This window comes from Mustela lutreola, chromosome 8 (assembly GCF_030435805.1).
Source record: "Mustela lutreola isolate mMusLut2 chromosome 8, mMusLut2.pri, whole genome shotgun sequence".
Taxonomy (NCBI): Eukaryota; Metazoa; Chordata; class Mammalia; order Carnivora; family Mustelidae; genus Mustela; species Mustela lutreola.
Genome location: NC_081297.1, coordinates 145,553,454 through 145,581,058, shown reverse-complemented (window position 1 = coordinate 145,581,058; position 27,605 = coordinate 145,553,454). Strand labels below are relative to the sequence as shown.

Below are 27,605 nucleotides of genomic sequence, written 5' to 3'. Positions count from 1 at the left end.
GAGGGACTCAAAACAGATAACAGAAACTCATTCAGCCAATCTCGTCGCCTTCTGCAGGACTGCCATTAAGGTATCCCAGAAGTGTCATCTTTCATCCTTGTCTTTCAGAAGGGCTGGTTGAGAATATCCTAGAGCCTCTCAGTGTACTTTATCAGCTTTGGATAAAACATTGGACTCTGACTCTGTGGACTTGCCAGGAGGGAGGGACAACACCAAGGGCTTTTCCTTCTGTCCGGTCAGCACAGCACAGCTGCCTCGCCCTTGAACCTGCCTCTCCAGAACATAGAAGGTGCTGTTGTGCTGCTGCAGCCTTCAGGGTCACAGGTTAAAGGGTATGAGCCTCTGAGAGTGAAATCAAGGTCATCTTTGGCAAGTGGTCTTAGGAGTTTACAGGTTTGGGGTTCCTGACATGCACCTCAGTGGCACACAGTGGAGAGCCGGGCCTGTACATTACTTTCCAGTCTTGAACTTTGCCTGGGGCCTTCCCTGGGGCCCAAGGGGCTGGTTGGAAGCACACACATCACCTGATGACCCATGAAGTCTTGGCTTTATCTTGTCTGTTCTTGGCCTGAGGAAGGTTCTGGAAGGTGGGCTCTGCCTTTTTCTGGCTGCGTGATCATGGGTGACTCTGCATCTTTTAAACATTTTCTGTAAAATGGCAACACTAATAGTAGCCACTGCTGGGGATTGTCACAAGATTAAATGAAGTGGCCCACGAAGAGCTGTTAGCATGCTGCCTTGCAGAGTGTAAGCATGCTCCATTATGATGCTCCTGCTGATGAAGACCAGTGCATGGTGCCTGTGGCTGGAGGTTTGCAGTCCAGCTGGGGCGGGAGTTACCATGCACGACTGTGACCCATGTGGGACACGCTGTGGCTGTGGGCCATGGGAACAGTGTGTGGAAGGGCCCTCGTGGCCCCCCGGTGGACCGGCAAGCAGGAGCCGTTGGTGGGGAATTGGTCCCGACTGTCTGCCAGTGTGGGTGATGCAGACACTCCCTGTTGGTGGTCCAGCGGGGACAGTGGGCATCGGGGAAGCCTCCATGGGGATGACAAGACGAGCCGTAACAGAGAACTGGAGCTGGGGCAGGTAGGATGGGCCTCAGCCACCTGTGCCCTCCCCCGTCCCTCAGCCACCTGTGCCCTTCCCTGTCCCTCTCCCTGCCTTTGACACTAGTCCCGTGCCTAGTGATAGATAGGACTTGTATTAGCAGCGGCTCTTGTAAACTCTGTAGCCTTGCTTTGTGTGCAACTGTTCTTAATTCCCGAGGCGGACACGCTCCCTGTCATTCTGTTTGTTTCTCCGCTCCTGGTGAGATCCGTGCGGGTTGCGGTGTCTACACCTAGTCCTGCGGTTCTTGCTGCTTGCCTCCACCTTGGTATGCCCCTGCCCCCCCCCCCACCATGTTCACCCACACATTCCCCAGGGAGGAGACTCCTGCATGCCCGCGGCCCAAGAGAACATTTCTGTAGCGCTCTGACTCAGGGACAAGATTGCCAGGTCCTCAGAGGGCACGTGTGTGTAAGCGTGACTTAATTACTGCCTGCTTGTTCGCGGGCCCGCTCCCGGCTGTTTTCCACGAGCGTGTCCAGTGAGCGTCCTGTGTGCCCCCTCTGCCCCACACTTGGCGTGTCCCACCGTGGGTTTGCCAGACTGCGGGAGTGAAGTGAAGAGCCTTGTGATCATGGCATCCCCCCAAGTCGCATAAGGGGAAGCCCCCTACTGCTGTGAGCCCCTCAGCCTTTGCTTCTCTCTGAAGTTGCCCTAATCATAGCCTTTGCCCAGCTTCCCTCAGGGCCCGACTTTCTCATGTGGCTCTATGGGACCTCCCGGGGCATCCCAGTTTAGCCTCTTGTCCATTTACACAGAACAGGTTGGGAAGTAGTGTTTGTAGTCTGTTCATTTTGTCTGTGGTGTTGATTTCTGAACAGAAACCCTTAATATTTGATGTAATAAAATTCATTTATACACACAGCACATGTGTATGTAAGTATTTGTAGAGCTTTGACTTTGGAAATTTTAAGGATCCTGCCTGGCCCTACGTCACACAGACAGTCACCTACGTTTTCTTCTGGTCACTTTCTTGTCCTCCCTTAAGTTTCTGTTGAGCACCAGCCATGTGGCGGAGCCGGTGGAAGGCAGTGGAGAAAGAGTGGTGGCTGAGGAAGCGAAGGTCCGCACCTTCTTCTTTTCTTTTTTTAACATATTATTTATTTATTTGAGAGAGAGAGAGAGAGAATGAGAGCGAGCACAAGCAGGTAGAAGAGCAGAGGGAGAGGGAGAAGCAGACTCCCCACTGAGCAGAGAGCCCAACGTGGCGCTCGATCCCAGGATCCTGGGATCATGACCTGAGCTGAAAGGAAGACACTTAACCGACTAAGCCACCAGGCGCCCCGAAGGTCCACACCTTCTTAGGGCAAAGAGTTGGATGGTATTTGGGCTTGATGTCCTGTTCCCCGCAGGCTCTGGTCTACACAGCATGAAGGGAGGCCGTCTGGGGGCGTGGAGGCAGGGGCTGGCTAGGGAGCACAGGCTGTTCCGGGCACAGACCGCTGCTCCCATGCTCTGTTGTGCTGCCAGTCGGCAGGGAGACAGCCAGAACTTCACTTGGGTCCCGGGGGGTAGGGGGCAGCGTCCGTTGGGATGGTGGGTGGTGTTGAAATGAGCCATGGGCCGGCAGGAGGAAGCTGCAGGGAGGGGACTGTGAGCTCTGGGGCAGCTCTGCCTGGTTCCATTCTCACGTGGGCCACTGGTTTCACTCGGGGACTTCGGCTGTAATCGTGTGATCTGTCTGTGTGATGAGTCTGACGGTCAGCAACCAGAGGGGAGAGTACAAAGGACCGACTCAGGGCGCCTGCGTGGCTCAGTGGTTGAGCCTGCCTTCAGCTCGGGTATGATCCCGGGGTCCTGGGATTGAGCCCTGCTTCGTGCTTCCAGCTTTAGGGGGGGCCTGCTTCTCCCTCTCTCTCTGCCTCTCCCCCTCGCTTGTGTATGCTCTCTCTCTTTCTCTCTCTTTCAAAATAAAATCTTTTAAAAAAGAAGAAGAAACTGGGGGGCTGATGGGTGGGAGACTCAGGAGCTGCAGGTTCACTTTCCGAGTCACCTACCTGGGGTCCCCAAAGGTCTCACTCAGTAGCTTCCAGAGCCTCCAGCCTTCCTGTTGCCTCTGGCCACTGTGTTCCACAGAAGGGAGTCAGCCAAGCTAAGTAGTCCCCAAAGTCAGAGAGGCAGGCATTCTCCCCTGTCCTTGTGAAAGGGGTTCCAGAGTGTTTACACGTAGAGGATAAAGGAGGAACTGGTGCGACCTGTTTGAGCAGTCCCTGGGGCGGGGGCAGCTGTAATTATACTCCTGCTGGGTTTTAGACAGAAGCCATGGTCTCTCTTTTGGTTCCTGATTATGCAGATGTTTCTGCAAAGGATTGCTGCAACTCTAGCCCCAGACTCCTCCTCGCTGACTGGAAATCCAAGGCGTGTCCCACACTGGATTCTCAGTGCCTGGGGTGGAGGAAAACCAGAGGAATGACTGGGGCCAGACTTAAAGAAACAGAGAGGTAGGAGCCTGGAGGAGGGCAGGCTGCTAGGGGGCCCTCAGCCCCTGGGTGGGGAATGGGGTCTTTGGAGAGAAGATAGAGTGATTCGGATTCTTGGGAGGACAGCAGAGCTTGGGGGTTGGGAGGAGTGTGCCCCCCCCATCCCCCCACCCCACCCCACCCGCCGGGGAAGTGGGGGGGAGAGTGGCTTCTGGAGAGCTCTGGAATCTTGGTGGTTCTGCTCTTTCCCAAGGCCAGTCTGCTAAGACTACAGCCCCTGAGGTGCCTGGACACTGACTGGGATCCTGCTCCCTCTGTCTGGCTCCTACCTGCCACCTGGAGGACAGAACGGTCCCTTTTCCAGCTTTCCCACTCTCTCCCCCCACTGCCTTGGCCCCAGGCTGAGGAGGCCATTCTCGCACCTTCCTCCAGAAGCTTCACCCTCCTGATCCCGACCAGCCCCCGAACATGGCACCCTTCAGAATGACCATCTGACCCTTGAGATGTCTCACCATCTGACGCGCTCCCACCCCCAGCGGCATCTGACACCCCCACACACCACCCCCTGCCCCCGTCTAAGTCACTAGTCATTCCCTCGCATCCCATGATCCCTGCTCCATGCCTCCTGATTGCACACCTGAGTCCCGTTGCTGGTACATCTTTTCACCAACACTGTTCTCTTGCTGGAGACCTTTATCTCTCCTCACCTTTAACCTGGCCAGCTTGCTACTTGTCCTTGAAAATTAAGTTTGGTTGTTGCCTCCAGTACACCTTCCCCAGCTCCTCCTCCTCCCTCTGGCTGAGCAGTCCCCGAGGGAGAAGAGGGTGTCCCAGCCCTGCACCCAGATGTCTGTGTGTTGAGGTCTTTAGTATCTTGGTATCAGAGGAGGTGAGCCTGAATTTCAAGGAAGTTAGGAACATAGCTAGCTTCACACCTGGCTTTTAAAATGGACATTTTGTGAATAAATCAATTGGTAATAAGGTTTGGAAGAAATCTCATGTATTTTTTAAAAGAGAGAGAGAGAAACTTAAATGACAAAACTGATAAAACAGAAATAGCTAACCATATAGGTCCTCACTTTAACACGCGATCCGTTTGTCCCATATTTGAAAATGAACTCTCCTTGCGTTTTAACAAACCAGTCATCATCATACCTCAGTTTATAAAATGTATTTTTAAAAAAAGAGAGAACACACTCCACCGCAGAAGACAGATGGGTGGACAGACAGGAACAAGAAAAGACGCACAGCATCGCTTGACATTAGGAAAGTGCAAATTAAAATCACAGGGATAGGGGCACCTGGGTGGCTCAGTGGGTTGAAGCCTCTGCCTTTGATTCAGGTCATGGTCCCAGGGTCCTGGGATCGAGCCCCACATCCGGCTCTTGCTCTGCAGGGAGCCTGCTTCCTCCTCTCTCTCTCTCTCTCTGCCTGCCTCTCTGCTTACTTGTGATCTCTGTTCTGTCAAATAAATAAATAAAATCTTAAAAAAAAAAATCACAGGGATATAATTGCTGCATACTAATGTGGCAAAATACTGAACAAACCAGCCTGGTGGTACCGAGTGCTAGTGAGAGCACGAACCGGTTGGGACCCTTGTACAGTGCAGTGAGGAGTGCAGAATGTCCAGCCGCTTGGGGTATGAGTTTGTCGATTTCTTATAAAGTTAGACATAGACTTACTGTACAACACTTCCACTCCTGAATATTTACCCAAAAGAAATGAAGACCTACATCTGTACAAAGACCTGTCTGTGAATGTTTACGGCTTTTTTTTCCCCCCATAATTGCCCCAAGCTGGGAACAACCCCAGTGTCCTTCAGCAGGTGAAAAGGCAAACGAATGATGGTATATGCATTCAATAGAGTACCTCTTAGCAATGAAAAGGAGTAAACTGTGGACATAGACAGTAACATAGACCATAACCGGATCGGTCTCAAAAGCCAGACCACATACTGTGCGATCCATGTACCCTGGACAGCTTGGTCAACAGTGCTGGGCCGGAAGAGGTCTTTCCAACTGGACTAAGAATCAGATTGACATGAGACAGATTAATGGGAGAAAATATAATTTAATTTGTATATGTGTGGAATCTGCACAGAGACGGCGTATTCCAAAGACAGGCAAAATGAGGTACCTACGCCATCCTGAACTTGGGAGAAGTGGGTAGGGGTCTGGGACTTCAAAGGGAAGGAATGTGATTCACAGGAAGATGAAAAAGAGTAAATGTTTAGGAAACGTGAATGTTTGCTGGGCGGCTCAGAAACAATGGGACACGGAGGACGTTGATCAGATAGGCCTTGCTGGGTTCCGCCCTGTCCCCCAAGCCTAGTTCAGAGTATAATGGAGTTCTCTATGGTGACAGCTTTCTTCCTGGAGCAAGTCCTCTATCTAGATTCTTTGTAGGCAGCTGCAGGGGAGGTAAAGAATCAGAATCTGCTGGGTATGATTGTTTTTTAACTCAAAATAATCTTCATGCCAAAGTGGCCTGTTTGGGGGTGGCCTGCCGCTGGCCCCTATGAGGGACACAGATCATCAGCGTTTGTGGGGCTGCGTGGGGCAGAGACTGATGGCGGGGGGGGGTGTGTGGGGAACGTGGTGGCAGATGGAAGTGTCTGCCCCCGGATACGGTGATGGTTACCCACAGCACACGTTCATCCGCACTCACCTAGCGGAGCCCTGTGAAGGGTGAATGTGACCTATGTAGATTATATTTCAGCTTAGAGAAATAGCTGTCAGTCGTTCTGCTGTTAAGACGACTGCCCGTGCCTTGTCCAGGGCAGTGGGAAGGCCACACTGCTCTGTCACTGGGCAGACTGTGGAGGGAGGTGAGACAGTGGTGTGTGTCCCTGTGTGTGCACTAAAGGGATGCTCGGCCTGCACACGCATGGAGCCTTTTCACCCAGCAAAGCCCAGCGGGGCGGACGATGCTGGAATGTCTTGAGCACTCCCTTTTCCCCTTGGCCTCAGTGGTCACAGTGGCGGCATTTAAACCTAAACTCATGCTTCTGGAAACATCCTGCCTGTATTCCTTGTTGCTTCTCAGATTTTAAGGGATTGTCCTTTAAACATGCACAGCAACGAAGGTACTTGCCGAACGTCATGCGGACAGGTGTCCTTTTTAGGAGTTAACCTTTTTCTTTTCCCTAGATCTTTTTGCAAGGGTTTTGAAAAGCAGAGAAGTGGGCGGGTTTCTGGAGAGCCAGCCTATTATGATCGTGATTACCAGTGTGGAGATTGTTGGTGACCGTGAGCTGAAAGTCAGCTCTGCCTCATGGTTTCCTGTCGACTGTCAGGTCTCAGTCAAGCTGTGATGAGCTTAGCCCTTCTTGCTGCCAGCGCAGCAGCAGGGTTTTGTTTTGTTGGTTACTTGTTTTCATCCTGCTGTAAATTTCAAAGTAACAGCAAGGCCCTATTTTAAGGGAAGTGAGCTTGCTGTGTCACTTCCAGCTGGTTGTGAAATGTTTGCTTTTGGGGGCCCCTGGGGCACTCAATTGGTTAAGCCACCGACTTTGATTTCAGCCCAGGTCATGATCTCAGTGTGGGGAGATTGAGCCCCATGTTGTCAGTGTCCATGCTCAGTGGGGTGTCTGCTTGAGAGCCTCTCTCCTTCTCCCTCTGTCCCCCTCCCCGACTCGTGCTGCCTCTCTGAAAAATAAATAAATAAAAATGGGCGGGGGGAAATGCTTGCTTTTGCCTTGCCAAGAAAGGGGCTGCCGAAGGATAGAGTGGAGGGTCCGTGTCGGTGAGGAGCAGCAGCCTGGCCACGCCCTCGCCAGGAGGACGACTGACATGGACTCGCAGGGCTATTCGGCCTGCCTGCTGGAGACCACCGCCCGGGGCCACTTCGCTTCTGGGGGTCCTCGCTGTTCCCAGGGGAGCAGGGCTCTCTCTGGCCTCAGGGATAGCCCTTCCTGAAGGGGCCAGAGCCCCTTCTCCCCCACTGCCTGTCTCCTTGCGGGGCCCCTGTGTTCTGTCCCTCTGCAAAGTCTTCCCCACCACCCCCTTCATGTGGTTAACTCAGCTCAGGATGGGAGAAACAGGTAGTTTGCAGTGTTCAAAAGTTGGAGTTAGCGGGCTGTGCTGTTGGTTTCCACAGCCTGCCCTGGGGAGAGTAGACCGTCCCCTTCTCAAATTGGAAACTACTCCTCCCTGTTCTCCAGGAGTTTTCCGACTGAATCCAGAGACGAAATAGGAGAGTGATCACCCGGGCAGAGAGCTTTACAAATAGTAAAACTGATCAGGGTTGTTGAAGATTTTTGAAGACAGGAGAAGAAAAGGTTGAAATAGAACCGATCATTTTCCTGCCACTTTTCCTCCAGTGCTCCAGCGCAGTCGGGCTCTCCTGCCGCACTGACTGCGGAAAGAATGAAACATATTGAACCCTTTTGATTCCCACCCCAAAGTAGCCACTAATGTTTTGTTAATTATTCTTTATGTATTTGATAGATGAGCTAGTTTCTCTTTTCACACGTGAGAGAAAGCAGTCAGAACTCACCATGACCCTTGGCAGAGCAGGTAAACACACTGTCCTCCCTGGAACCATGCGAACCTGCCTTCAGCGGCAGCCCAGCCCCTGCTGCTCGAGGTCCAGGGAACCATGTCATTCTCCAGGCCTTGCTGCTGTTCTCTTAAGATGGGGACAGTTAGTCCTACTCATTAAGGCAGGGCAATATTTGGAGGTGTAAGACACCCGCTGTGGTGCCTGGCACGCACTGGGTACTCCTTAGTGGGAAATAGCATTTATTGCTCTGATCGGGAAGTAATAATAATCTAGTGCAGGATGCCATTAATGCGGAAGGCAGGGGTGCCTGGGTGGTTCAGTGGGTTAAAGCCTCTGCCTTTAGCTCAGGTCATGATCCCAGGGTCCTGGGATCGAGCCCCAAATCGGGCTCTCTGCTTAGCGGGGAGCCTGCTTCTCCCTCTCTCTCTGCCTGCCTCTCTGCCTACTTGTGATCTGTCTATGAAATAAATAAATAAAATTCTTTAAAGCGGAAGGCACCTGAAACCTGTTTACACCGATGGTGACCAAAAGACCTTTCGCCAATTCTGTAATACTAATTGTAAGATCATTTTAGGAACGACTGGGTGGCTCAGTTGGTTAAGTGGCTGCCTTTTGCTCAGGTCATGATCCCAGGGTCCTGGGTCCCGCTTTGGGCTGCTTTGCAGGGAGCCTGCTATTCCCCCTGCTTGTATGTGCATGTGCTCGCTCGCTCTCTGGCAAATAATCATTTTAATCTGAGTTACTGAATTCTTTTTTTTTTTCTTAAATCTCTCTAGTGAGACCTCACTTATTCTGGGGCGCTGTCCCTGTGCCTCAGTTTGCACGCGATGCCCTCTGGGCACCCTCGGCCCCTCACTTCCCTCTATCACAGCCCTTCCTGGGCTTGTCTGTCTCCTTCCCTGACACACGGGTCAGAGCGTGGACACTGGCCATATGGTTATTAAGAAGCTCCAAATCTTAGTATTGCTGCTTGTAATAAAAACGGGGAGCCTGTCATCTAACAGGATGCCTTTCGAGTGGGAGAGGGGATGAACACTTAGGAGCCCAGCTAGCATGGAGGCTTTGTACAGCCGTGAGGGTCAGGCTGCCTCACTCCCAGGAGGGGCCCCCAGCCTCACGGTGTGGTTCTGTCTCCTAGGTCGGGAACTACAAGCGGACCGTGAAGCGGATTGACGATGGCCACCGCCTGTGCAGCGACCTCATGAACTGCCTGCACGAGCGGGCGCGCATCGAGAAGGCCTACGCACAGCAGCTCACAGAGTGGGCGCGGCGCTGGCGGCAGCTCGTGGAGAAAGGTAGGGAGGCTGCCACCCGGGATATCTCTGCCCAGGAGCTCTGCGCAGACCTCACAGGATCAGGGCAGGGCTGCGTCTATAGCTCTGGGGGCTGTGAGTCACATGGGGGAGTGGCAGGGTGCCGTCATCCAGCAGCACAGGCTGCGGGCTTTCTTTCTCCTTCTCTGTGGCATGGGGCCCCTCTGCAGACAGCTCCAGGGTCTCCCGTGGCAGCCCTTGTCACCCGTGGGACATGCTACTACCCTTCCCGGTCTAACTCAGAACAGCTCCTTCAGGACCCAGTTTTGAGTAAAGTGGTTGTCACATCAGAGGCCTTGCTGTTCCACACCGTGGGGTCCAACACGGAGAGTGGTTTATCTGTAAGCCGGGCTGTGTAGCCCATCAGGTAAGATAGATGGTGACACCCAGCAGGCTTTCTCATTCTAAATCGTGACAGGGATAACTAGAGGTGTTGTGTGGTACAGGTTTCGCCCCCACTCCCTCCTTAGCAAAACACTCAGAAGATTCTGGAGCTTAGTAACAGAGTGCTGCTGTGGGTCTAGATTGTGCTCAGAACGCACTTCCGAGCAGTAGGCCAGGAGCTTGATGGATTATGGGGTTTTCTGAGACAGAAGCCGGATAGTGGGACTTTCTCAGGGTGTGCTGTGGGCCAGGCCCTTCCACCATGATGGCTCACCTCGGAAGATGGGGAACCGTCTGGCTGAATGGTCGTAGAGGGGCAGGGCCCCAGGCACCTGTAGCTGGGTCTGGACCGGCTGCTCGTCTTTCCCCTGTTGCTGAAACAAGTCATCCGTGGGGCCTGCCATGGTGCCTTGGTTCAGGGTAGGTGTCAGGGAGTGAAGTGGCCACGCACAGGTGAGAAGTAGCCAGGGGAGGGCTAGCTCCTTCAGTAAGCCGTAACTGTTGCTGTTTGATTTCTACCTGTTAGGACCCAGCTGCCAGCTCGGTCCCTTGCATTTATTCAGAACTTGAGGTTCACAGAACACCCGTGCCCCCTTACCTTGTGGATCCCGCCACTGTGTTGCAGACCAAGGCAGGAGAGGGAGCTGCTCATTTTATAGACACAGGGGATTTGAAGTTCAGAAGGGCTCACCTTCCACCGTTGTCTCCCCCAATGCCTCTCTGTGTCATTCCCCAGCTCGAACAGTGACTGTCCCCTGGGGGAGCCTGGAGGGCAGGACCTGGGTCTCCCCGTTTTCATCCTCAGATGCTCTCATGGCCTCTTCATCCGTCTCTCTCTGCCCTGCCACCCCACGCCTCAACAAAATGACAGGCCAGATCGGGAGCTTCCTTCCTGAGCATAGTGTTTGCGGTGACCACTGTCTAGAGATTTCCATCTGGCCAGAGCAGGTTCCTGCCTCCAACTCTCCTTCCTCTCCCCAAGACAGAGTTTCCATTCTGCAGAGGAGACAGTCCCGTCTGACAGGCAGCTCTTGCCCTCTGCTCTGAGCCAGGCTCTGTTTCCCTGGGTGGGTGAATGGGAGAGGAGCCGAGGAGTCCTCCGCGGGGCAGGGGGAGGTGGGCTGCCAGAGCACCTGAGCGGGGAGAGCTCTGCCCACTTCAGAGGCCCCTCCTTCTCCAGCCAGCCTTGAGCAAAATCAAACTTCCAAGATGCAGAAACAAGTTTTTAAAAAGCTTAGTGACTTTTAAAAAAGGAAATGTGTGTAATTCCCGAATTGTCGTAACAGAAGAATGGCTGAGTGGGTCCAGCGTCAGTTCCTTATTCTTTCTTCATCCCAGACTGAAAAAGGAACAGCCACTGAGCGCAAACTACCTGAGAGAACCAAAAGGAAACCTCCCGGCCCCCGCAGCCAGGCCCAGAATCCAGTCCTCCCCGCCTAGAGAGGTTAACGGACAGGATCCCCATCGGGGCCTGTCTGGGAGCCCCGGTGCCCAGTAACCACCAGCTTCTCTCTTGTGCCAGGGCCCCAGTATGGGACGCTGGAGAAAGCCTGGACAGCGGTCATGTCCGAGGCGGAGAAGGTGAGCGAGCTGCACTTGGAGGTGAAGGCCTCTTTGATGAACGAGGACTTCGAGAAGATCAAGAACTGGCAGAAGGAGGCCTTTCACAAGCAGATGATGGGAGGCTTCAAGGAGACCAAAGAAGCCGAGGACGGCTTTCGGAAGGCGCAGAAGCCCTGGGCCAAGAAGCTGAAAGAGGTGCCTCCCTCCTGCGGCCGCTCCCTGCCCAGCCTGACTCTGGGCTTCGTGGCGAGACCCTCTGAGTGCTTTCGGCCCAGGATGCTAACAGCGGTAGAGATGAGGCCACCCCGCGGGCCAAGTAGCCCATCGTAGCTAGTATTAACCCGAGCTCAACACACGAAAGTGCCTTTGGGGTAGTAGAAAGGGTTAATTTAAAATTTGTCTTTCTTTTATATATGTTTTTCTTTGAAATTTGCAAATAATACCGTTACAGGTTTTTCTAAAAGTAGCAACCAAAGCCACGGAGTCTCCTCCAGCCCTGGCTAGCTGGAGGCTCTCCTACACGCGCCCCGGCCCACAAGTGCACCCCTCCCCGCCACCCCACCACCCTGCCCAGCCCCATTCCTCGGGGGCCGACTTGCTGCTTCCTCATGCCTCCACTCTCTGGCTTTTCTCAGGGGCTGCCCCACCTTCCTCCCCCTCAGAAACCTCCTCCTCAGAATAACCCAGAACAGACCTCTCTTTGAGTTGTAATGACAGGCTTTCCTTCTTTTTTCCGTGTCTTGGCTTTTGCCACGTCTCTTTTCTCTTGCTTCTTGTCCGTGGCCTCATTTGTAACAACTGCCCTCACCCCCTCATGAGACTATGGGTACAAAACTCATCTTTCCTCTCTAGAATGAGCCCCGTGACTTTGGCTCAAGGAAGGAAGCATGTGTGAAATAAAGATACGGCTGCTGTGTGCGCACGCGCGTGTGTGTCGTGTTCTCCCCGTATGAGATAGCCGTGGAGCCGGTGGCCTATAATTCTGCCTCCCAGCTCTATCCCTCCTGATAGCTCTGGAATTTTGGGACGTTCTTCACATGTGCTGTTCCAGCTGCCTGGCCTGCCCTTCCCGCAGATAGCCGCACCTCCTGCACTTTCTTGCTCTGTGTCATCTTGGCTGGCGCTCTCCAGCTGCTCCGGATGCACTTGACCCGCCCCGCCCTAGCACGGCACCCCACCTCTCTTCCCTGTTTCCTCTTCTCCTTGGCGCTCCTCACCCTCTTGTTCACTCTGCTCTTCAGCTAGCTTTGTAGCTGCCTCCCTGGCCAGACAGAGAGCTCCCCGAAAGCCAGCGTCTTCGGCGCTGCGCCCCTAGTGCCTAGAACAGTGCCCGGGCCGAAGCAGGCGCTCCGGCGTGTCTGTTGGACGAGCTCCTCCCTGTAACTCTGTTGTAACCACCCGGCACGTGCAGCTTTGTGCCTGCTCCCCACCTCCTCTGGGGGGGCCAGCAGAGTCTGAAACCCCTGGTCGGGATTTTGAACTTGCAGACAGTGACACTCAGGAGCTCTTTCTCGCTGTAGGTAGAAGCAGCAAAGAAGGCCTACCACGCAGCGTGCAAAGAGGAGAAGTTGGCCACATCACGAGAAACCAACAGCAAAGCAGACCCGTCCCTCAATCCCGAGCAGCTTAAGAAGTTGCAAGACAAAGTAGAAAAGTGCAAGCAAGACGTTCTGAAGGTAAACGGGCCCGTCTTTCCCCATGTCGAATGCACATGCCTCGCCTGGCCGCCTCTCTGGCCACGGTGAGCCTTCGTCGCTGCTTGATGGGTGGGGAGGTGGCATGCCAGTGAGACCTGCTCATCCCCTCGCCCTTCTGCGATGGGCACCTCACCTTACCACAGCCCCCTGCGCCCTCCTCAGGACAGGGGCAGAACTGAGGGCCAGGCAAGCTGGGGAGTGGACGAAGCCTCTGCTCAGGGAAGGGTGGCGGGGTGGCCAGGCAGCTGCGGGAGAAGTGGCAGGAAGTGGCCTGTGCAGGACAAGGAGGTGTGGGCTCAGCAGCGGGGAGCTGACATGTGGGCTGGCACAGTGGGTTGTGATGACCGAATCGCCAGCAGTCTTGTGAGGCAAGTGAAGTAAGGAGCTTAGGACACTGCTAACAAGAAGCCACTGAAAGAAGGTTCCAGAGCCCAGACAGGGCAGAGGTTTGGAGGAGGAGCATAGCTTAGATGGATTGCCCTGGTGGTGAATGGAGGGAGCCCCCTGAAGGGGTGGTAGAGTGCCCAGGAGGCCCAGCACTCTGTGGCCAGGGGAGCTTGGCGGGGCGCGGGTAACAGGCAGGTTTCCCCAGCAGCCCCGGCAGTGGAGGCCCTCAGAGAAGTGTGGGTAGAGGCTGTGGGCGCTCAGCCGAGAGACCTGAACGGTCGCCACGGGCAGCAGGCCCAGTGCAGTACCCGGATGCCCCTCTCCCCCTTCTGGGCGGTGGGGAGGTTCCGTGCTGCCATGGATTAGAGAGAGCCCGTGGGAAGATGGTGGAAGCCGTTGGGCTCCACGGATGCAGGTAGTGATCCTGCCTGGAAGGCCTGAGGCACGGAGTGCAGACACTAGACAGAGTCGTAGAATTTCCAGTTCCCAGGGAGTGAGAGCTGACAGGAGCCAGGCCCAGGCCGCCGCCTCTGCTGTGTGGGGAGGGGTGCGGGGCTGGGGGCCGCTGCTCTCAGCCTCCCTCCTGCAGCCATGCTGAGGGAGGAGATGCCACCGGCATTTGGAGAGAAAGAGGCAGCCAAGCTGAGAAGGCCTGCATCCCGGGAATCGGGTGTGAGGCCGAGAAGGGAAACAGGAACGCCGAGCTGCTCTGTTCACACCCCCACCGAGCCCAGAGAGTTAGGAGGTGGCATCTCTGTTGTGTGACGGGGGCAACTAAGTCCAGAGAGGCTCAATCTTGTGCCGCCTGGTAGTGTGAGTGGGGGAGGACCTGTACCCTCTGTCACCGCTCCATCACTGGCACAGTGACGAAGGGCGGTTGTGGGGAAAGTCATCTGCCGAAGAGTTCATCGCTCAGACCAAGCAGCAGAGTCCGTTGAGGCACTGCCCCCACTCCCCGCACCGGCTCTGGGCCAGGAGGGTGGGGTTCGGAGCCGCCAGCTGCCTCCACCGAGGGGCCAGGTGAGGAGTCTGGGCTACATGCTAGAAGGGGAGGGCACCCGGGCTCAAGGCACAGAAGGCTGGGGCTGCTGAGGATTACCTTTGCCAGGTGTCCAGGGCGGTGCCTGGAGGAGAGACGTGGCATCTTTGCTTCCTGGGTGTGGGGGGAGGGAGGTAGACACAGACCTTTCGTGTTTCACGGTCACTCACAACAGAGTCCACCAGCTTGATCTGGGGTCCAAGGTCAGACGTAAGGCTGGATGTCAGGCCACTTTGTAGAGGTTTCCCTTCTGACTCTGTGGTCCGGCCAGTGACCTCGGGGCATGATGGTCCTTGTAGCCGGAGAGCTGGCCCGGACAGGAGGGCAACCTCATCCCTCACCCCCCTTCCTGACGCAGTTTCTCAAAACCAGCACCGAGTGACTGGTACACCCTTCTGTGTCTCTGACTGGTCCGGTGGTGACTGCACCTTGCAGTATCCCTCAGAAAGGAACTTCTCAGGTTCAATGCTAACTGCCCCAGTCCACAGAAGGGCGAAGGCTGCCTTTCATTTCATTCCATGGATGTTTACTAGGAACTTGCTCTGTTCTCTGTGCTTGGAATTCCCCAGTAGTGACGACCCTGTTCTGCATCTGGCTTTGCTAGGGCAGAGCTGTTTGTGACACTGGGGAGCATCTGGTTGCCACTGGGCACTGCAGGGGCTCCGGGGAGACTGCTGTGTGCCTTTGAGGTATCCCAGAGAAGGGGATGCTCTCTGCTGCTCTGATGGTTCGCCAGGAGCTGGGTGTTTCGGCCACAGCTGCATGTCCTGAGGCCTCTGAGCTCGGGACCTCACACCGGGCCTCGCACAGATAGACCCGGGGCGGCTGATGGTGATGTTGAGTCATCAGAGCAGTGAGTGGCCCTCTGGGAATGTCCAAATTCTGGAAATGATAACCTTTTCCTGGGGTCACAGAGGACCAGGCCCAGCCAGGAGGCTCAGAAGCAGAACAAGGAACGGCATATAAGGGAGCGCTGGGGAGGGGGGCTCCAGGGAGGGGGTGGAGCCTGTTAGGGAAGTCTCTGAGAAGAGGGTTCTCGAGAACATCGGTGGCTGGTGGGGGGTGGGGAGCTTTCCAGGGCAGCAGTCACAGAGGGTGTCCGGGAGGGGAGCAGTGTAGACAGTAGATTTGGGGTCTTGAGAGGGCAGAGCTGCCCCAGACGTGGCGGGGCTGGGGTCCTGAGACATGGCCTTGGTCATGAAGGCAGGAGGCTCAGCCCAACCTCAGTAGTCCACACAGTCGTCAGGGCCAGAAAAGTGAGGTTTCTGGGTGGTCCCCCCATTTCTCAGGGTCTCCACAGGGGAAGAGCTTACAGTAAACTTGGCCCCAGCCCTGCCATCCCTCACTTTGCCCCAGAAGGCCCCTGGAGTCCTACCCTGTTTCCTTTCTGGTAACAAACTTCTACTTGAGGGCAGTCTCAGACTGAATGGTTGTGTAGGGGCTGCAGCGAGCCAGAGGACAGGGAGACAAGGACTTTTTCAATGCCTCCTTCACGCAGCTTGGTGCCCTTTGTGGGTCACTTAAATATCAGGTCATTTAAATATCAGAACGCTGTGGAGTACGGCATGGTGGGGTTGGCTCCAGGCCACGCAAGAAAGTGAGTCAAATGAATGCTTTTGGTTGCCCAGTGCATATAAAAGCTGTGTTCACGCTATAGTGTAATTTATGAAGTGTGCAATTATGTTACATCTAAAAACAATGGATACACTTTCATTAAAAAATACTTTATTGCTGTGGTACCTGGGTGGCTCAGTAGGTTAAGCCTCTGCCTTCAGCTCAGGTCACGATCCCAGGGTCCTGGGATCAGGCCCTGCATCAGACTCTCTGCTCGGCAGGGAGCCTACTTCCCCTTCTCTCCCTGCCTGCCTCTCTGCCTACTTGTGATCTCTGTCAAATAAATAAAATCTTTTAAAAAATACTTATTGCTAAAAACTGCTAACCATCATTTGAGATCTCAGTGAGTCCTAATCACTGATCACAGATCACCATGACAAATGCAGTAATAGGGATGAACAAAGGAATTACCAAAATGTGGCCAGAGACATGAGCGAGCAAGAGCTGTTGGAGAAATGGCACCGGAAGACGTGCTCCATGTGGGGTCGCCACAGACCTTCAGTCCGCAAAACACACAATACTATGGAGAGCCACAAAACGAGGTTTGCCTCCACCTCATCTTCAATGGAGGGAAGTGAGGCTCTAAGAAACACAGGGTCCAGAATGCACCTCCAGGTCTGTCTGGCACTCAGAGCCTGTGATCTTGCCCAGAGGAATCTGCTGCGTCACCACTGCTGTGGACAAGGTCCGAGGCACGAGGCAGACTTAGTAGAGCCCTTGCCCAGGGAGAGAAGACACGGATGGATGCCGTGGGCACAAATCAGCGGGGCAGTGGTGCCCGAGAGCATGCGCCCTGGGCTTCAGAGTGACCGTCCCTTCCCCAGCATCTGCCTGTTCGGGCCTGATACTAAGCTGAGAGGCCTGGCAGATGCCAGGAGTGTGGTTTGCCATTCAGAAGTGGAGGGGCTGGGACTTGAACTTGAATTTGAAAGTGGAGTCTGTCAGATTCCAGAGTTTGTGCTTTTTGTGCTTTGGAATCTGTGGAGGCCTGAGAAGCTTTCCCCAAGGGTGAGCTCAGTGGTGGAGGTGGCATCCGAGATGAGCCTGGCCATGTGGGGTGGGGGGGTGTCTTTCTGAGTATTTTCCCAGCCCAGATTGGGTGGGGGTACCCTGTGGGAGTAGAGGTAGAGTGTGAATCTTCTGGGCTGGGACCTGAGGAAGTAGATCCTTGGATTCTGGTCACAGCTCCTCCGCCTGCTTCTGAAGTCACTCAGAGTGTCTGCTTTAGTACTGTCACCTGATCAGTGAGCCTAGATGCTGATGAATTCAGAAGCGGCAGAAAGGACCAGCGACAGGTGAGGATGAGGGTACAGAGCCTGGCTCACTTTGTCTCCGTCAGAGGGAAGCAGGGTGCATGGCAGTGAACCTTGTCCTGTTGGCGTGGATTCTCTTGCAGACCAGAGAGAAGTATGAGAAGTCCCTGAAGGAGCTCGACCAGGGCACACCGCAGTACATGGAGAACATGGAGCAGGTGTTTGAGCAGTGCCAGCAGTTTGAGGAGAAGCGTCTGCGCTTTTTCCGGGAAGTTCTGCTGGAGGTCCAGAAGCACCTAGACCTGTCAAACGTGGCCAGGTAAGTTTCCATTACCATGAGGTCAGTGGAAAGTTGCTTTTGAGTCAAGGTCAGTCATTGCTCTCCAGACTCGGGATGGCACTGATGATCTCTCTGGGGGCACCTGGGTGGCTCAGTCAGTTAAGCGTCTGACTCCTGATTTCAGCTCAGGTCATGATCTCAGGGTCATGAGATCAAGCCCCATGCTGGGCTCTGAGCTCAGTGGGAAGTCCGCTTGGGATTCTCTCTCTCTCCTTCTGACCCCCTACTTCAAATAAATTAATTAATTAAAGTTAAATTAATTTTTTAAAAAAGAGAGCAAAGAGCTTTTCTCCCTAGTTAAGTCCTCCTGCCCAGGGACGGACCTGGTGTTGAGCCTGTCTGCAGCTGCCTGGTCAGCCTGTGCCAGGCAACCCAACGCTGGGGACAGCTGACTCCTGGCCTGAGCTGGGCGGCCTCGGGCTACACAGTAGGTGGGCCGTGCACTGCCGGCTGCGGGCACAGCACTCGAGGGCCGAGTAGGAAGGGAGGCCTGCAGCCTGGACAGCCACAGCCGGCGTATTGGAAATCACGCCAGGAGCATTTCTGGTTTCCTGGGCTGCTCTGCCCTGCCCTCAGGACTGTCTTACTCTGAAGGCCTTCCCGAGACCCCTCATTCTAGAGCAGCTGGCTGCCCAGCACAGCTCAGGCCCTCGGGGACTCCGCTCAGATCATGACATGGAGGCCGGGGTATTTCTTCTGCATTTGCCTTGCCTTTGATTCCACGATGCCTTCTTCGGGGCAGAGGTCTGGGCTAACCGTGGATGTGGACTTGAGTCATTCATATTGTAGAGCCCTGTAGGAACGACTCACAAGCTAAGGCTTGTCGTTTGTAGGAGATTACATTCCTTTGTCTCCTGTACAATATGTGGAAAGGAGCGATTACTCTCCAGCCACTCTGCCAAGAGTTAATTAATGCTTATGACAGTCTATAAAGTGGGTAGCATTATTCCCCGTCTTACCGATAGGGAAACTGAGGCCGCTTGTGGTGCTTTGACTTGCCTTAGGGCTGCATGGCTGGCTGGGGTGGGGCAGGCTGTGCCCATGATGTATATGTGCGTCCTTGTCTGGCCTCTGTGGCCTCACCGAGTCCTCGAAGCCTGCCCGGGGAGTAGATGGCAGAAGTGTCCTAGGCTGTCCTAACAAAGTACCAGAAATCTGCAGCTTGTGGCGACAACAGTTCATTCTCCCTCAGTTTGGAGGGTGGGAAGTGTGAAATGAAGGTTTTGGCAGGGCCGAGCTCTCTCTGAGGCTCTTGGCGGGGATCACTGCAGCTGTCATTCCATCTGCTGTCAGTTCTTGGCTTGTGGACATGTCACCCCCACCACGCGGCCATCTTCCTGTGTGTCTTCACCTGCCCTTCCCTCTGTGTGTGTCTGTGTGTCTCCATTTCTCCTTTCTTCTAAAAAGGTGCCCATAGATTAGGGCCTCATTTTAACCTAATTACTTCTGTAAAGACCCTGTTTCCAAATAAAATCACATTCTGAGGTACTGGGGGTCAGGACTTTAACATCTTATGTGAGGACACACTTCAACTTATACCAGATGGCGCTGTGATCACTTAATGAGGAGGAAACAGAGACCGGGGAGGGAGGCGGCTTGTCTGCCACCCAGATGAGAAGGGAAACACACATGGGCCCCACAGGCCTGCCTGCTCCTGTCCTCCGCGGCGCACTTGCTGAGCCAGTGAGCCGGTGGGAGCTGGTGGGCACTGCCACTCCGGGTGGCCAGAGCGTGGGCAGCCTTCACGTAGAGCGTTTGCACATCTGAGTGTAAACCTTCCAGCTTTTTTTGAGCGGATGAGGGGGCACTTTCCTGACATTCGATCCTGGACCTGCTGAAATGGAGCCACAGGGATTGGTGCCCTGTGGCCGAGGTGCTGGCACGCTCTGCGTTATCTGACACAGGGCACTGCTCTGCCACCTGGTTGGACGTAAAGCCAGTCTGTGGGAAGCCAAAGCTGTGTCTCCCTCATGCACTGAGGCCACGGAACCCTCCAGCTGAGCCGGGCGGAGCGTCCTGGCCCATGCTGTAAAGCTGACTTATGCGCTGGAGCCCACGCTCCTGCTGTGGCCAGGCTCGGGGCTGGGACGAGCAGTGCCATCCCCACCTTCTAAGAGAGTCATGCATCCTCTATCTGATTCAGCTATAAGAGCATTTACCGCGACCTGGAGCAGAGCATCAAAGCCGCCGACGCGGTGGAGGACCTGCGGTGGTTCAGAGCCAACCACGGGCCGGGCATGTCCATGAACTGGCCGCAGTTTGAGGTAAGAGGAGGCTTGCCCGTGACCCCTGGGCCCGCAGGATTGAGACATATTTTGTCTTTATCCTTCCAACTCGGTGTTGGCCTCTGCCCTGTTAACGAGGCACCCTTTCAGCACAGCTGCTCCCGAATCCAGGTCCGTGTTGGGAGTCCCGAGGGCACCCCCGGAGAGCCTTTGGAGTCTCAGCGAAGACCCAGTTATGTGCTTTCTCGCTAAGAACTTCGGTGGTCGCTTGCTGGCCGTCTGGCATTTTCCCCTCGGCCGTGAGCTCCAGGAGCCCCCGGGTTCCCTGCCACACCCTGCGGGTGGCTGCGAAGGGAGCTGCCGATGTGCGCTCCAGGCCTGGTAGGCCTCAGGTCCGGGATGGGGAGCGGGGAGGTGGGGAGAGGGTTATGTGCAGCTCTTCTTACCCTCACACTGAGGGGCTTTCCTGGTTTCAGGCAGCACATTCAGCTAATTTTGGCTCAGGATTAACTTTTCCTGATTTCATGGATCCAAGCCTTCCAGTATCTTACCAGGCAAAATGGGAGGGCCTGGGACCTTGGGTCTCTTCTAGCCGTAGGCCTGGCTCACCAGGTCCCTGCTCCCCATCTCACCCCCACCAAGTGCTGCCACCCCACTCTGTGAGGGCAGGGGTTCTCCCCACCGTGTGGTAAAGCAGGGGTCAGGAAAGGCTTGGCCGCTGCCTTCCAAGGATGATGCCTTGCGTGGGGGCCAAGGGGCTTGCCTAGCCTTGGTGGCCACCAGAGCACAGGCTGACTCATGGCTGGTCTCACCTCTTGGCAGCTGTGGGACGCTGAGCAAGTCATCCGTTTTTTTTTTTTTTTTCTTTAAAGATTTTATTTATTTATTTGACAGAGAGAGATCATAAGTAGGCAGAGAGGCAGGCAGAGAGAGGGAGGAGGAAGCAGGCTCCCTGATGAGCAGAGAGCCCGATGCGGGACTCGATCCCAGGACCCTGAGATCATGACCTGAGCCGAAGGCAGCGGCTTAACCCACTGAGCCACCCAGGCGCCCCAAGTCATCCGTTTCTGTGTGTAAAATGGGGACGACTGCAGCACCGTCTCCTCTGGCCGCTGGGGGTCTGTGCTGCCCATCGGCCCCATCTTACTCTGCAGTTGTGTCTGTCTTCACACATGTGCCCCTGCCTTCTGGAGCCTCTCTGTAGAAAACTGCTCCAATGGCAGTGTAGGTCCCTGTGGCTGAGCACACCCCCTGCTCTGTCGTTAGGACATCTGCTCCCAACAGGAGGCCAAGAGTGGACTGTGCCCCTTCCACGGAGGCACCGGGACAAAATAGAGGCCAGGGCCCTCCCAAGTGGAAGTGGCTCTAGAGGGGAAAGCACAGAGCCTACCCCACCCCTGGCAATGGTGCCCTGGAAGAAGGGAGGGGGTGTGTCTGCGCAGAGCAGGATTTTACCCTGCAGGGGTGAGTACTGCTCTGGAGGGCCTCAGGAAGCCACCTGAGAAACCATCCCCCCCACCCCAGGCCCTTAGTGTTGTCCACCAATACCCAGAGTCTGGATTAGTCTGTCTATGGACTGAACAGCCTATTTCACTGGGATGGGCGTCCTGGGCAGCCCATTGTGGTGGCCTTTCTCTCGTGGATCCTGCAGGCTGGGAAGGAGCACCCACATGCGGTCTGTGGTTATGAATCTTAGAGGATTATGCTTGACTTTCTCTAATACGATTATTTGTTTTTATTTTCCATGCCGCAGGATGAAGTAAGTTCCTATTTTTTGGCTAATGTATAATCCCAAACCTCCTGCAGTGTGTGTCTGGCCTGCATAGGTCTGCGGGCGGTCCATAGCTGGGTTCTGACAACGCAGACCAGCGACAGAACTGTGGCCTCCGTGCTGCCCTGCTGTCCCTTGTCCATGCTAACAGCTGGCCCCTCCTTCCCCAGCCAGCCAGGGGCATGTCACATGGGCTCTGGGGAACCACCTAGGCAGGACAGATTATATTCACATGGTCACTGAGTCAACTTTTGACAGATGAGAAGATAATAGATAGGGACCAGGGTCTGGAGTCAGGCGCCCAGGTCTGCCACCAACTCTGTGTGGGCAAGTCACTTTTTCTTTCTCGGCCTCAGTTTTCTTGTCTCAAAAGTTGGCAGGTTAGACTTGATGTTTCTAAGGTGGCTTTAACCTAGGCCAAGCTGTGGACTCAGTCACACCAAGGGTTAATTCAGTTAAGGTTGTTTGGTGATGGGTGGGGTCGGGAGAGCATTGCTAACCTGGTGCCCACACACACCTTCCTGGGAGATGATGTCATAGTCTCTTCCTTCTTTAACTCACTTCTAGTGTTTCTCAGCGCAGTCCATGAAAGCTGTTTACCTGCTGGGAAACTGGCGAGCCTTTGGGGAGGTCAGCGCTTTGCTGTGCTCTGTTAGTCCTGCAGCCTGTGCTGCCAGTGAGGACGCTGATCCCTGGAGACCTGTGTGGTGGGCTGGCTTCTGTGCCCCCCCCCCAAACATGTGACACCAGACCCCCCCGTGGTGCCGTCCCCATGGCGCAGGCTTGCTCAGGCCCTGCAGCCAGCTCTCCTGCACTGCTGGGAGCCAGAGCCAGTGTTGGGCAAGATGGGAACTAGCTCCTGTCTACTTTGAAAGGCTCAAGGAAAGCTGGCGAGGCCTCTGGTGACCCCTGCTGGCCAGAGGTGGCTGGAGGCTTAGCGCCTGGATGCTAGGCAGGATGGGGAAGTTCCTGGACGTCTGAGTGCTGGCTGGTCAGACTCTCCTTCTGGAGATGGGGCCTCTGTAGGCTGGAGTTTGCCCTTGTGGCAGTGAGCAGGGAGTAGCCGGAGGGTACCGGGAACCTGAGGTCGGCTGGGGAACAACCGAGGTCATGGGGCTCCATTCTATGAACTGTGCAGGGCAGGCCTCTGGGCATTGGGCTGGTGCGTTTCACACTAATGTGGCCTCAAACAAATGAACTTCCGCATTACTTTCCCTCGGTGCCTGCTGCCCAGGAGTGGTCCGCAGACCTGAATCGAACTCTCAGCCGGAGAGAAAAGAAGAAGGCTGCTGATGGCGTCACCCTGACGGGCATCAACCAGACGGGCGACCAGGCTTTGCAGAACAAGCCTAGCAGGTAGGCGCTGGGGCAGCCTCCTTTCCCCGGAATAGGTTCCCCGGGGTCCTCTGTGTGGGCCAGAAGCTCCCAGCCTGGGCACCTGGGAAACTCCCCTGTGAGGCCTTGCAGGAACCCCACAGGTATCTTTCCAGATGCTCCTTGGGCATCCAGACTCCACTGGGCAGTGACCCGAAAATCATCAGCTCATCTGATGCTAGAGCTGTGGAAAGATCCAGAGAAGCAAACCTTTGTCACAAATGTGCTTCGGGCCCCAAGTGAGGGCAAAAGGTGATGTCAGATACTGACCATTGTGTGTCCCCAGTGGTGCACAGCAACAGGCAGAGGTCACGGTCGATGCCGTCCTTTGGGCGAGTTCAGGTATCCTGGCCGGGTTTGTACTTCCTAGTCCTGTACACAGGTGCCTGATTTAGGGGTGGGGGGGGGGGAGCAGTGCAAGAGATCATTGTCAAATGTCCCCCCCATTTCAAGTCACCTCTTGATGAGAGTGTGGGTTATTTTATTTCTGACTTATTTGCTGAAACCAAGTTTGGGTAGCAAAGTGGCACTGAGGTCATTAGAACCTCCTGAAAGTGTGTGCTAGATGAGGCCTGCCCCCAGGCCGCCAAGTCCCAGCAGATAGGTGTTACTATCCTCTGCAGAGCTGAGGCTGCCGGCTGCCTCTCCCTGGAAGCCACTTGGGCCCCATGCCACAAGTAATAATACAGTCATGGTTGCCTTTTCCTAGGAGTGTCAGCACAGGTTCTGGAGGCCTTTCTGGAGTCCTGAGCACTGAAACCCCTTCCTGGGCTCCCTGACCAGATATGGCCAGTTGTCTCCATCTGGGCAGGTGGGCTTGGTGAAGTGACCAGAGCAGTAATCACTGTCCCAGGGGTGAGGCTAGCACCTGTGTGACTGGGTCAGGGCTGGGGAGACACCACCCCAGGGCTCGGGGTAGAGGGTCTAAGAGAGTCTAGGGAGGCCAGGGCTGCTGAACAAACGCGGCTTCCTAGCACCAGGCTCCTCCCTCCCCCAGCCCCAACCGAAGGACACAGGTGCCAGGGGGAGGAGGGCCTATCGGTCTTAAACATGCGGCTCAGGCATAGGCGGTAGGCAGGCTTGGGTCTGGTGCCCCTCGCCAGGCCTAAAGCCACGAGGCATTTGTTGGCCACTTGAGGTCAGTTGGCATTTGAGGCGTTTCCCCTCCTTTCCTCTCCCCTTCCCCCCAGCTCTGTGTGAGCCGTCCATGCAGCAGTCTTGAGTGCCAGCTGTTTACAGGCCTGACGCGGAGGCCCTGCCTTGCAGCTGAATCCATAGTGCGGTGCCAGGTCTCGTAGGGGCCCGTCTTATTTCCTTACGGTCTAGTTCCACACCTAGCACCTACGGTCACTGCATCCTGGCTGTCAGCCCTCAGCCTGGGCCTGGGTCAGATTTCTCTCCGGCCCGTGCCCTCTGGGCCTGGCACACAGTAGGTAGCTGAGAGGGTTACACAGATGGAGCATGAAGGGGGTTCTTCTGTCTTATAAAAGGCTGTTCAGCAGGCTTTGGTGCTGATTTTGGAAGCTCTGGCCCCAGAGGAAGCAGGGAGGAGGCCATCGGAGCCTCTGGAGTCCGAAGGAGGGGAATGCTGTGCTGTGGGGTCCGGGAGTGCTCCAGGAGCCTCCCTCCTGCTCTCAGCCTGGCACCTGGTCTCTGAGCCCCACAGGCCGGCTACCAGCTCATAGCATCAGGAATGGGGGCCAGGTGGGGAGGACAGTGAGGGGAAGCCACCAGCCAAGACCGACATCACTAGTGCTCCAGCGGCTCCCTGTCTGCACCCCAGGGCTCCTGGTCAGGTTGGACTGTATCCAGAGGCAAGAGGGGAAATGGACATGTTCTCTCAGACGTTTTAAGTGTGTTTAACCACCAAGATATCAGTGTTTTCGTTGAAACAGTCTTTCTGCTCAAACAACGTAGCCTCCTTTCCTGCAAGGAGCTGATCTGTCCCTTCAGATGCTGGCCCTGTGATCCTGCCGCTGGGAGCGCCCAGGACCCTGCCGAGCTGGGGTCCCCTGAAAGCTGTCTCTCTCCCCTTAGTGATCTTAGTGTCCCGAGCAATCCCGCACGGTCCGCGCAGTCACTGTCCAGCTACAACCCTTTCGAGGATGACGACGACACGGGGAGCACCGTCAGTGAGAAGGAGGACATTAAGGCCAAAAAGTTGGTGAACAAACATTTCCCTCCGGTTTCCACCTCGCCCGCTCTCTGTCTCTCCACTCTCTCTGTCCAGGCTCTAGCCCCCTTGGCACTCAGAGCAATGCATGAGGCCTGCAGGAGGTGGCCCGGCTGCCAGCTGGTTGGACAGTCTCTGGCTTCTCGATTTCTCAGGGCGGGGTGGCACCCATTAACAATCTGTGGTTGCTTTTTCTCTGTCCTCCGTTAACCCTCGCCAAGGCCTTGGCACACCACCGCAGGAAGACGGGTGTGCTGGGTGGCCCTGCGGGGAGCCCGACTGCGCTGTGATGCTGAGGGGCAGTGCTCCTGCGGAAGGAGGCCCCCGCCCAGCCCCAGGGCTGCCGGCTCCAGGCAGGGCCTCGTGCCTCCGCCAGCCCTGTGCTCAGGGTTCCCCCGGGGCAACCCTTTCTTGCAGCGTTAGCAGCTATGAGAAGACCCAGAGCTACCCCACAGACTGGTCAGATGATGAATCTAACAACCCGTTCTCGTCCACGGATGCCAACGGGGACTCAAACCCGTTTGACGAGGATGCCACCTCGGGGACAGAAGTGCGGGTCCGGGCCCTCTATGACTATGAGGGGCAGGAGCATGACGAGCTGAGCTTCAAGGCGGGTAGGTGGGCTCACTGGCTGGCACCTGACACAGTTTTTCAACCTGCTGGGGCAGGGAGGGGGTCTGGCTTTTTTTTTTCTTTTTTAAGTCTGGAAAATTCCTGCTAGTTCCATTTGTAGGTTTTCCTCCCACATTTCAAAAGCAGCAGATGCTCACTGCCAAACCTTAGAAGGCTTGAGGTGCCCTGGTGCTTTTGCCCAACAGGGCACTGGGGCAGGAGCCACTGATCGGGGGCACCAACAGGGTTTCCTAGGCGCTCTCCGGAAGCAGCCAGCTGTGTGGGTCCCGAAGGGAAGGCTTTCTCCAGAGACCCCCGGTTGGCAGAGGAGCCCTTGGCGAGCCATCTTGCCTGGACCCCAGAATAGCACTCGATGTTCCCCTGGGCCACTCGGAGCCTCGTCTCAGGGCCGTGCCTTTTGAACTTCCTCCCTGCGGCCACGTTGTCCACATTCTATCAGTAGCACCCCTTTGTTGCCAGTACCCGAAACTTCTGTTTTACAGAACAGTCTGGATCCAGATTATGGGAGCTCTGTGCACACGGATCTCCTAGGCTTTGTCTTTTTTTTTTTTTTTTTTTTTTTTTTTTTTTTAAAGATTTATTTATTTATTTGACAGAGATTACAAGTAGGCAGAGAGGCAGGCAGAGAGAGAGAGAGGAGGAAGCAGGCTCCCTGCTGAGCAGAGAGCCCGATGCGGGACTCGATCCCAGGACCCTGAGATCATGACCCGAGCCGAAGGCAGCGGCTTAACCCACTGAGCCACCCAGGCGCCCCTTTTTTTTTTTTTTTTTTTTTTAAAGTGCTGGTTGTAGGGGGCCTGGGTGGCTCAGTGGCTCAGTGTGTTAAAGCCTCTGCCTCGGCTCAGGTCACGATCCCAGGGTCCTGGGATCGAGCCCAACATCAGGCTGAGTCTCAGGGAGCCTGCTTCCTTCTCTCTCTGCCTGCTTCTCTGCCTGCTTATGATCTCTGTCAAATAAATAAATAAAAATCTTAAATGCGGGTTGCAACTTGCCAAAATGGGTTTCAAGCCTCAGTTCGAAAGCAGTTAGAGGCTGTTAGAGGAGGCTCGAGAGAGCCAAGTTCTTCCCTTCTGCCTTGCCCCTTCCCGAAGCCACCCCAGACCCACCATCCAGCCTTCAAAGCGGGAGGCTGGGCCAGAACTCAACCAGCACAGGCTGAAGTGTGCTTCTCCACTCAGGCTGCACCTCTGGGACAGACCCCACGTCTGTGGGGCGGAGAGCTCTGTCTGTGCTCGTGGGCCCCTTTGGTCTGTGCTCAGCAGGCTGGGCAGCTGGCCTGACACTCAAGCCCCTGGTCACCGGGTACCCCTGGCAGGTTATAGAAGGTTTTTATGCATGTCTTATGTAGCTGCACACACTTTGTCCAGTTTTCTGATCTCTGTGGGTCATTTGCCCCCCTACTTTGTTGATTTATTCATTGTAACTTCTAAGTCTTTCTCTGTCTCACCTGTTGGATTAGTGGACATAAATGTTTCCTTCTGCTCTGAGCGAATTGTTAAAAGCAGACTGAACTAAAAGCGGTATTTCAAATCACCGGTTCACGCTTTTACGGCCAGAAAGCTTCCCTCCTCACTGTGCCTGTTTTGTGCGTTACCTTCACTGCAGTGTTCACCCCGGCCAGCTCTGCTTTCCTCTGTCTGTAGTGCGCTCCGGTGCCCTCCACTCCTCTAGGTCTTAGGCACCTGCGGAGCCTTTCCCTGGGGCCCTTCCCAGCCCGTGTGAGCATCACAGAGCTGGTCCCGCTGTGTAGCTGCGAGTCTGGCTGTGTGCAGGGGTGGGATAGAGAAACACCAGTGGTCCAGGGGC

The 27,605-nt window shown here is 55.2% G+C and overlaps 1 protein-coding gene across 10 annotated transcripts in view; it reads left to right on the top strand.

Moving 5' to 3' along the window:
* The window catches only part of PACSIN2 (protein kinase C and casein kinase substrate in neurons 2), a 135,571-nt gene that overhangs the window by 104,669 nt on the left and 3,297 nt on the right, over positions 1–27,605 (top strand). For 8 of the 10 annotated variants that reach the window (XM_059187175.1, XM_059187185.1, XM_059187182.1 and 5 more), the window contains 8 exons: positions 9,172–9,328; positions 11,253–11,488; positions 12,814–12,969; positions 17,427–17,602; positions 19,767–19,887; positions 22,854–22,975; positions 25,031–25,153; positions 25,584–25,780. In XM_059187175.1, coding sequence (XP_059043158.1) covers positions 9,172–9,328; positions 11,253–11,488; positions 12,814–12,969; positions 17,427–17,602; positions 19,767–19,887; positions 22,854–22,975; positions 25,031–25,153; positions 25,584–25,780 — 1,288 coding nt within the window. Of the gene's footprint in view, positions 1–3,530; positions 3,552–9,171; positions 9,329–11,252; positions 11,489–12,813; positions 12,970–17,426; positions 17,603–19,766; positions 19,888–22,853; positions 22,976–25,030; positions 25,154–25,583; positions 25,781–27,605 lie in introns of those variants that run through there. The other 2 variants (XM_059187184.1, XM_059187183.1) reach the window with 2 other exon arrangements.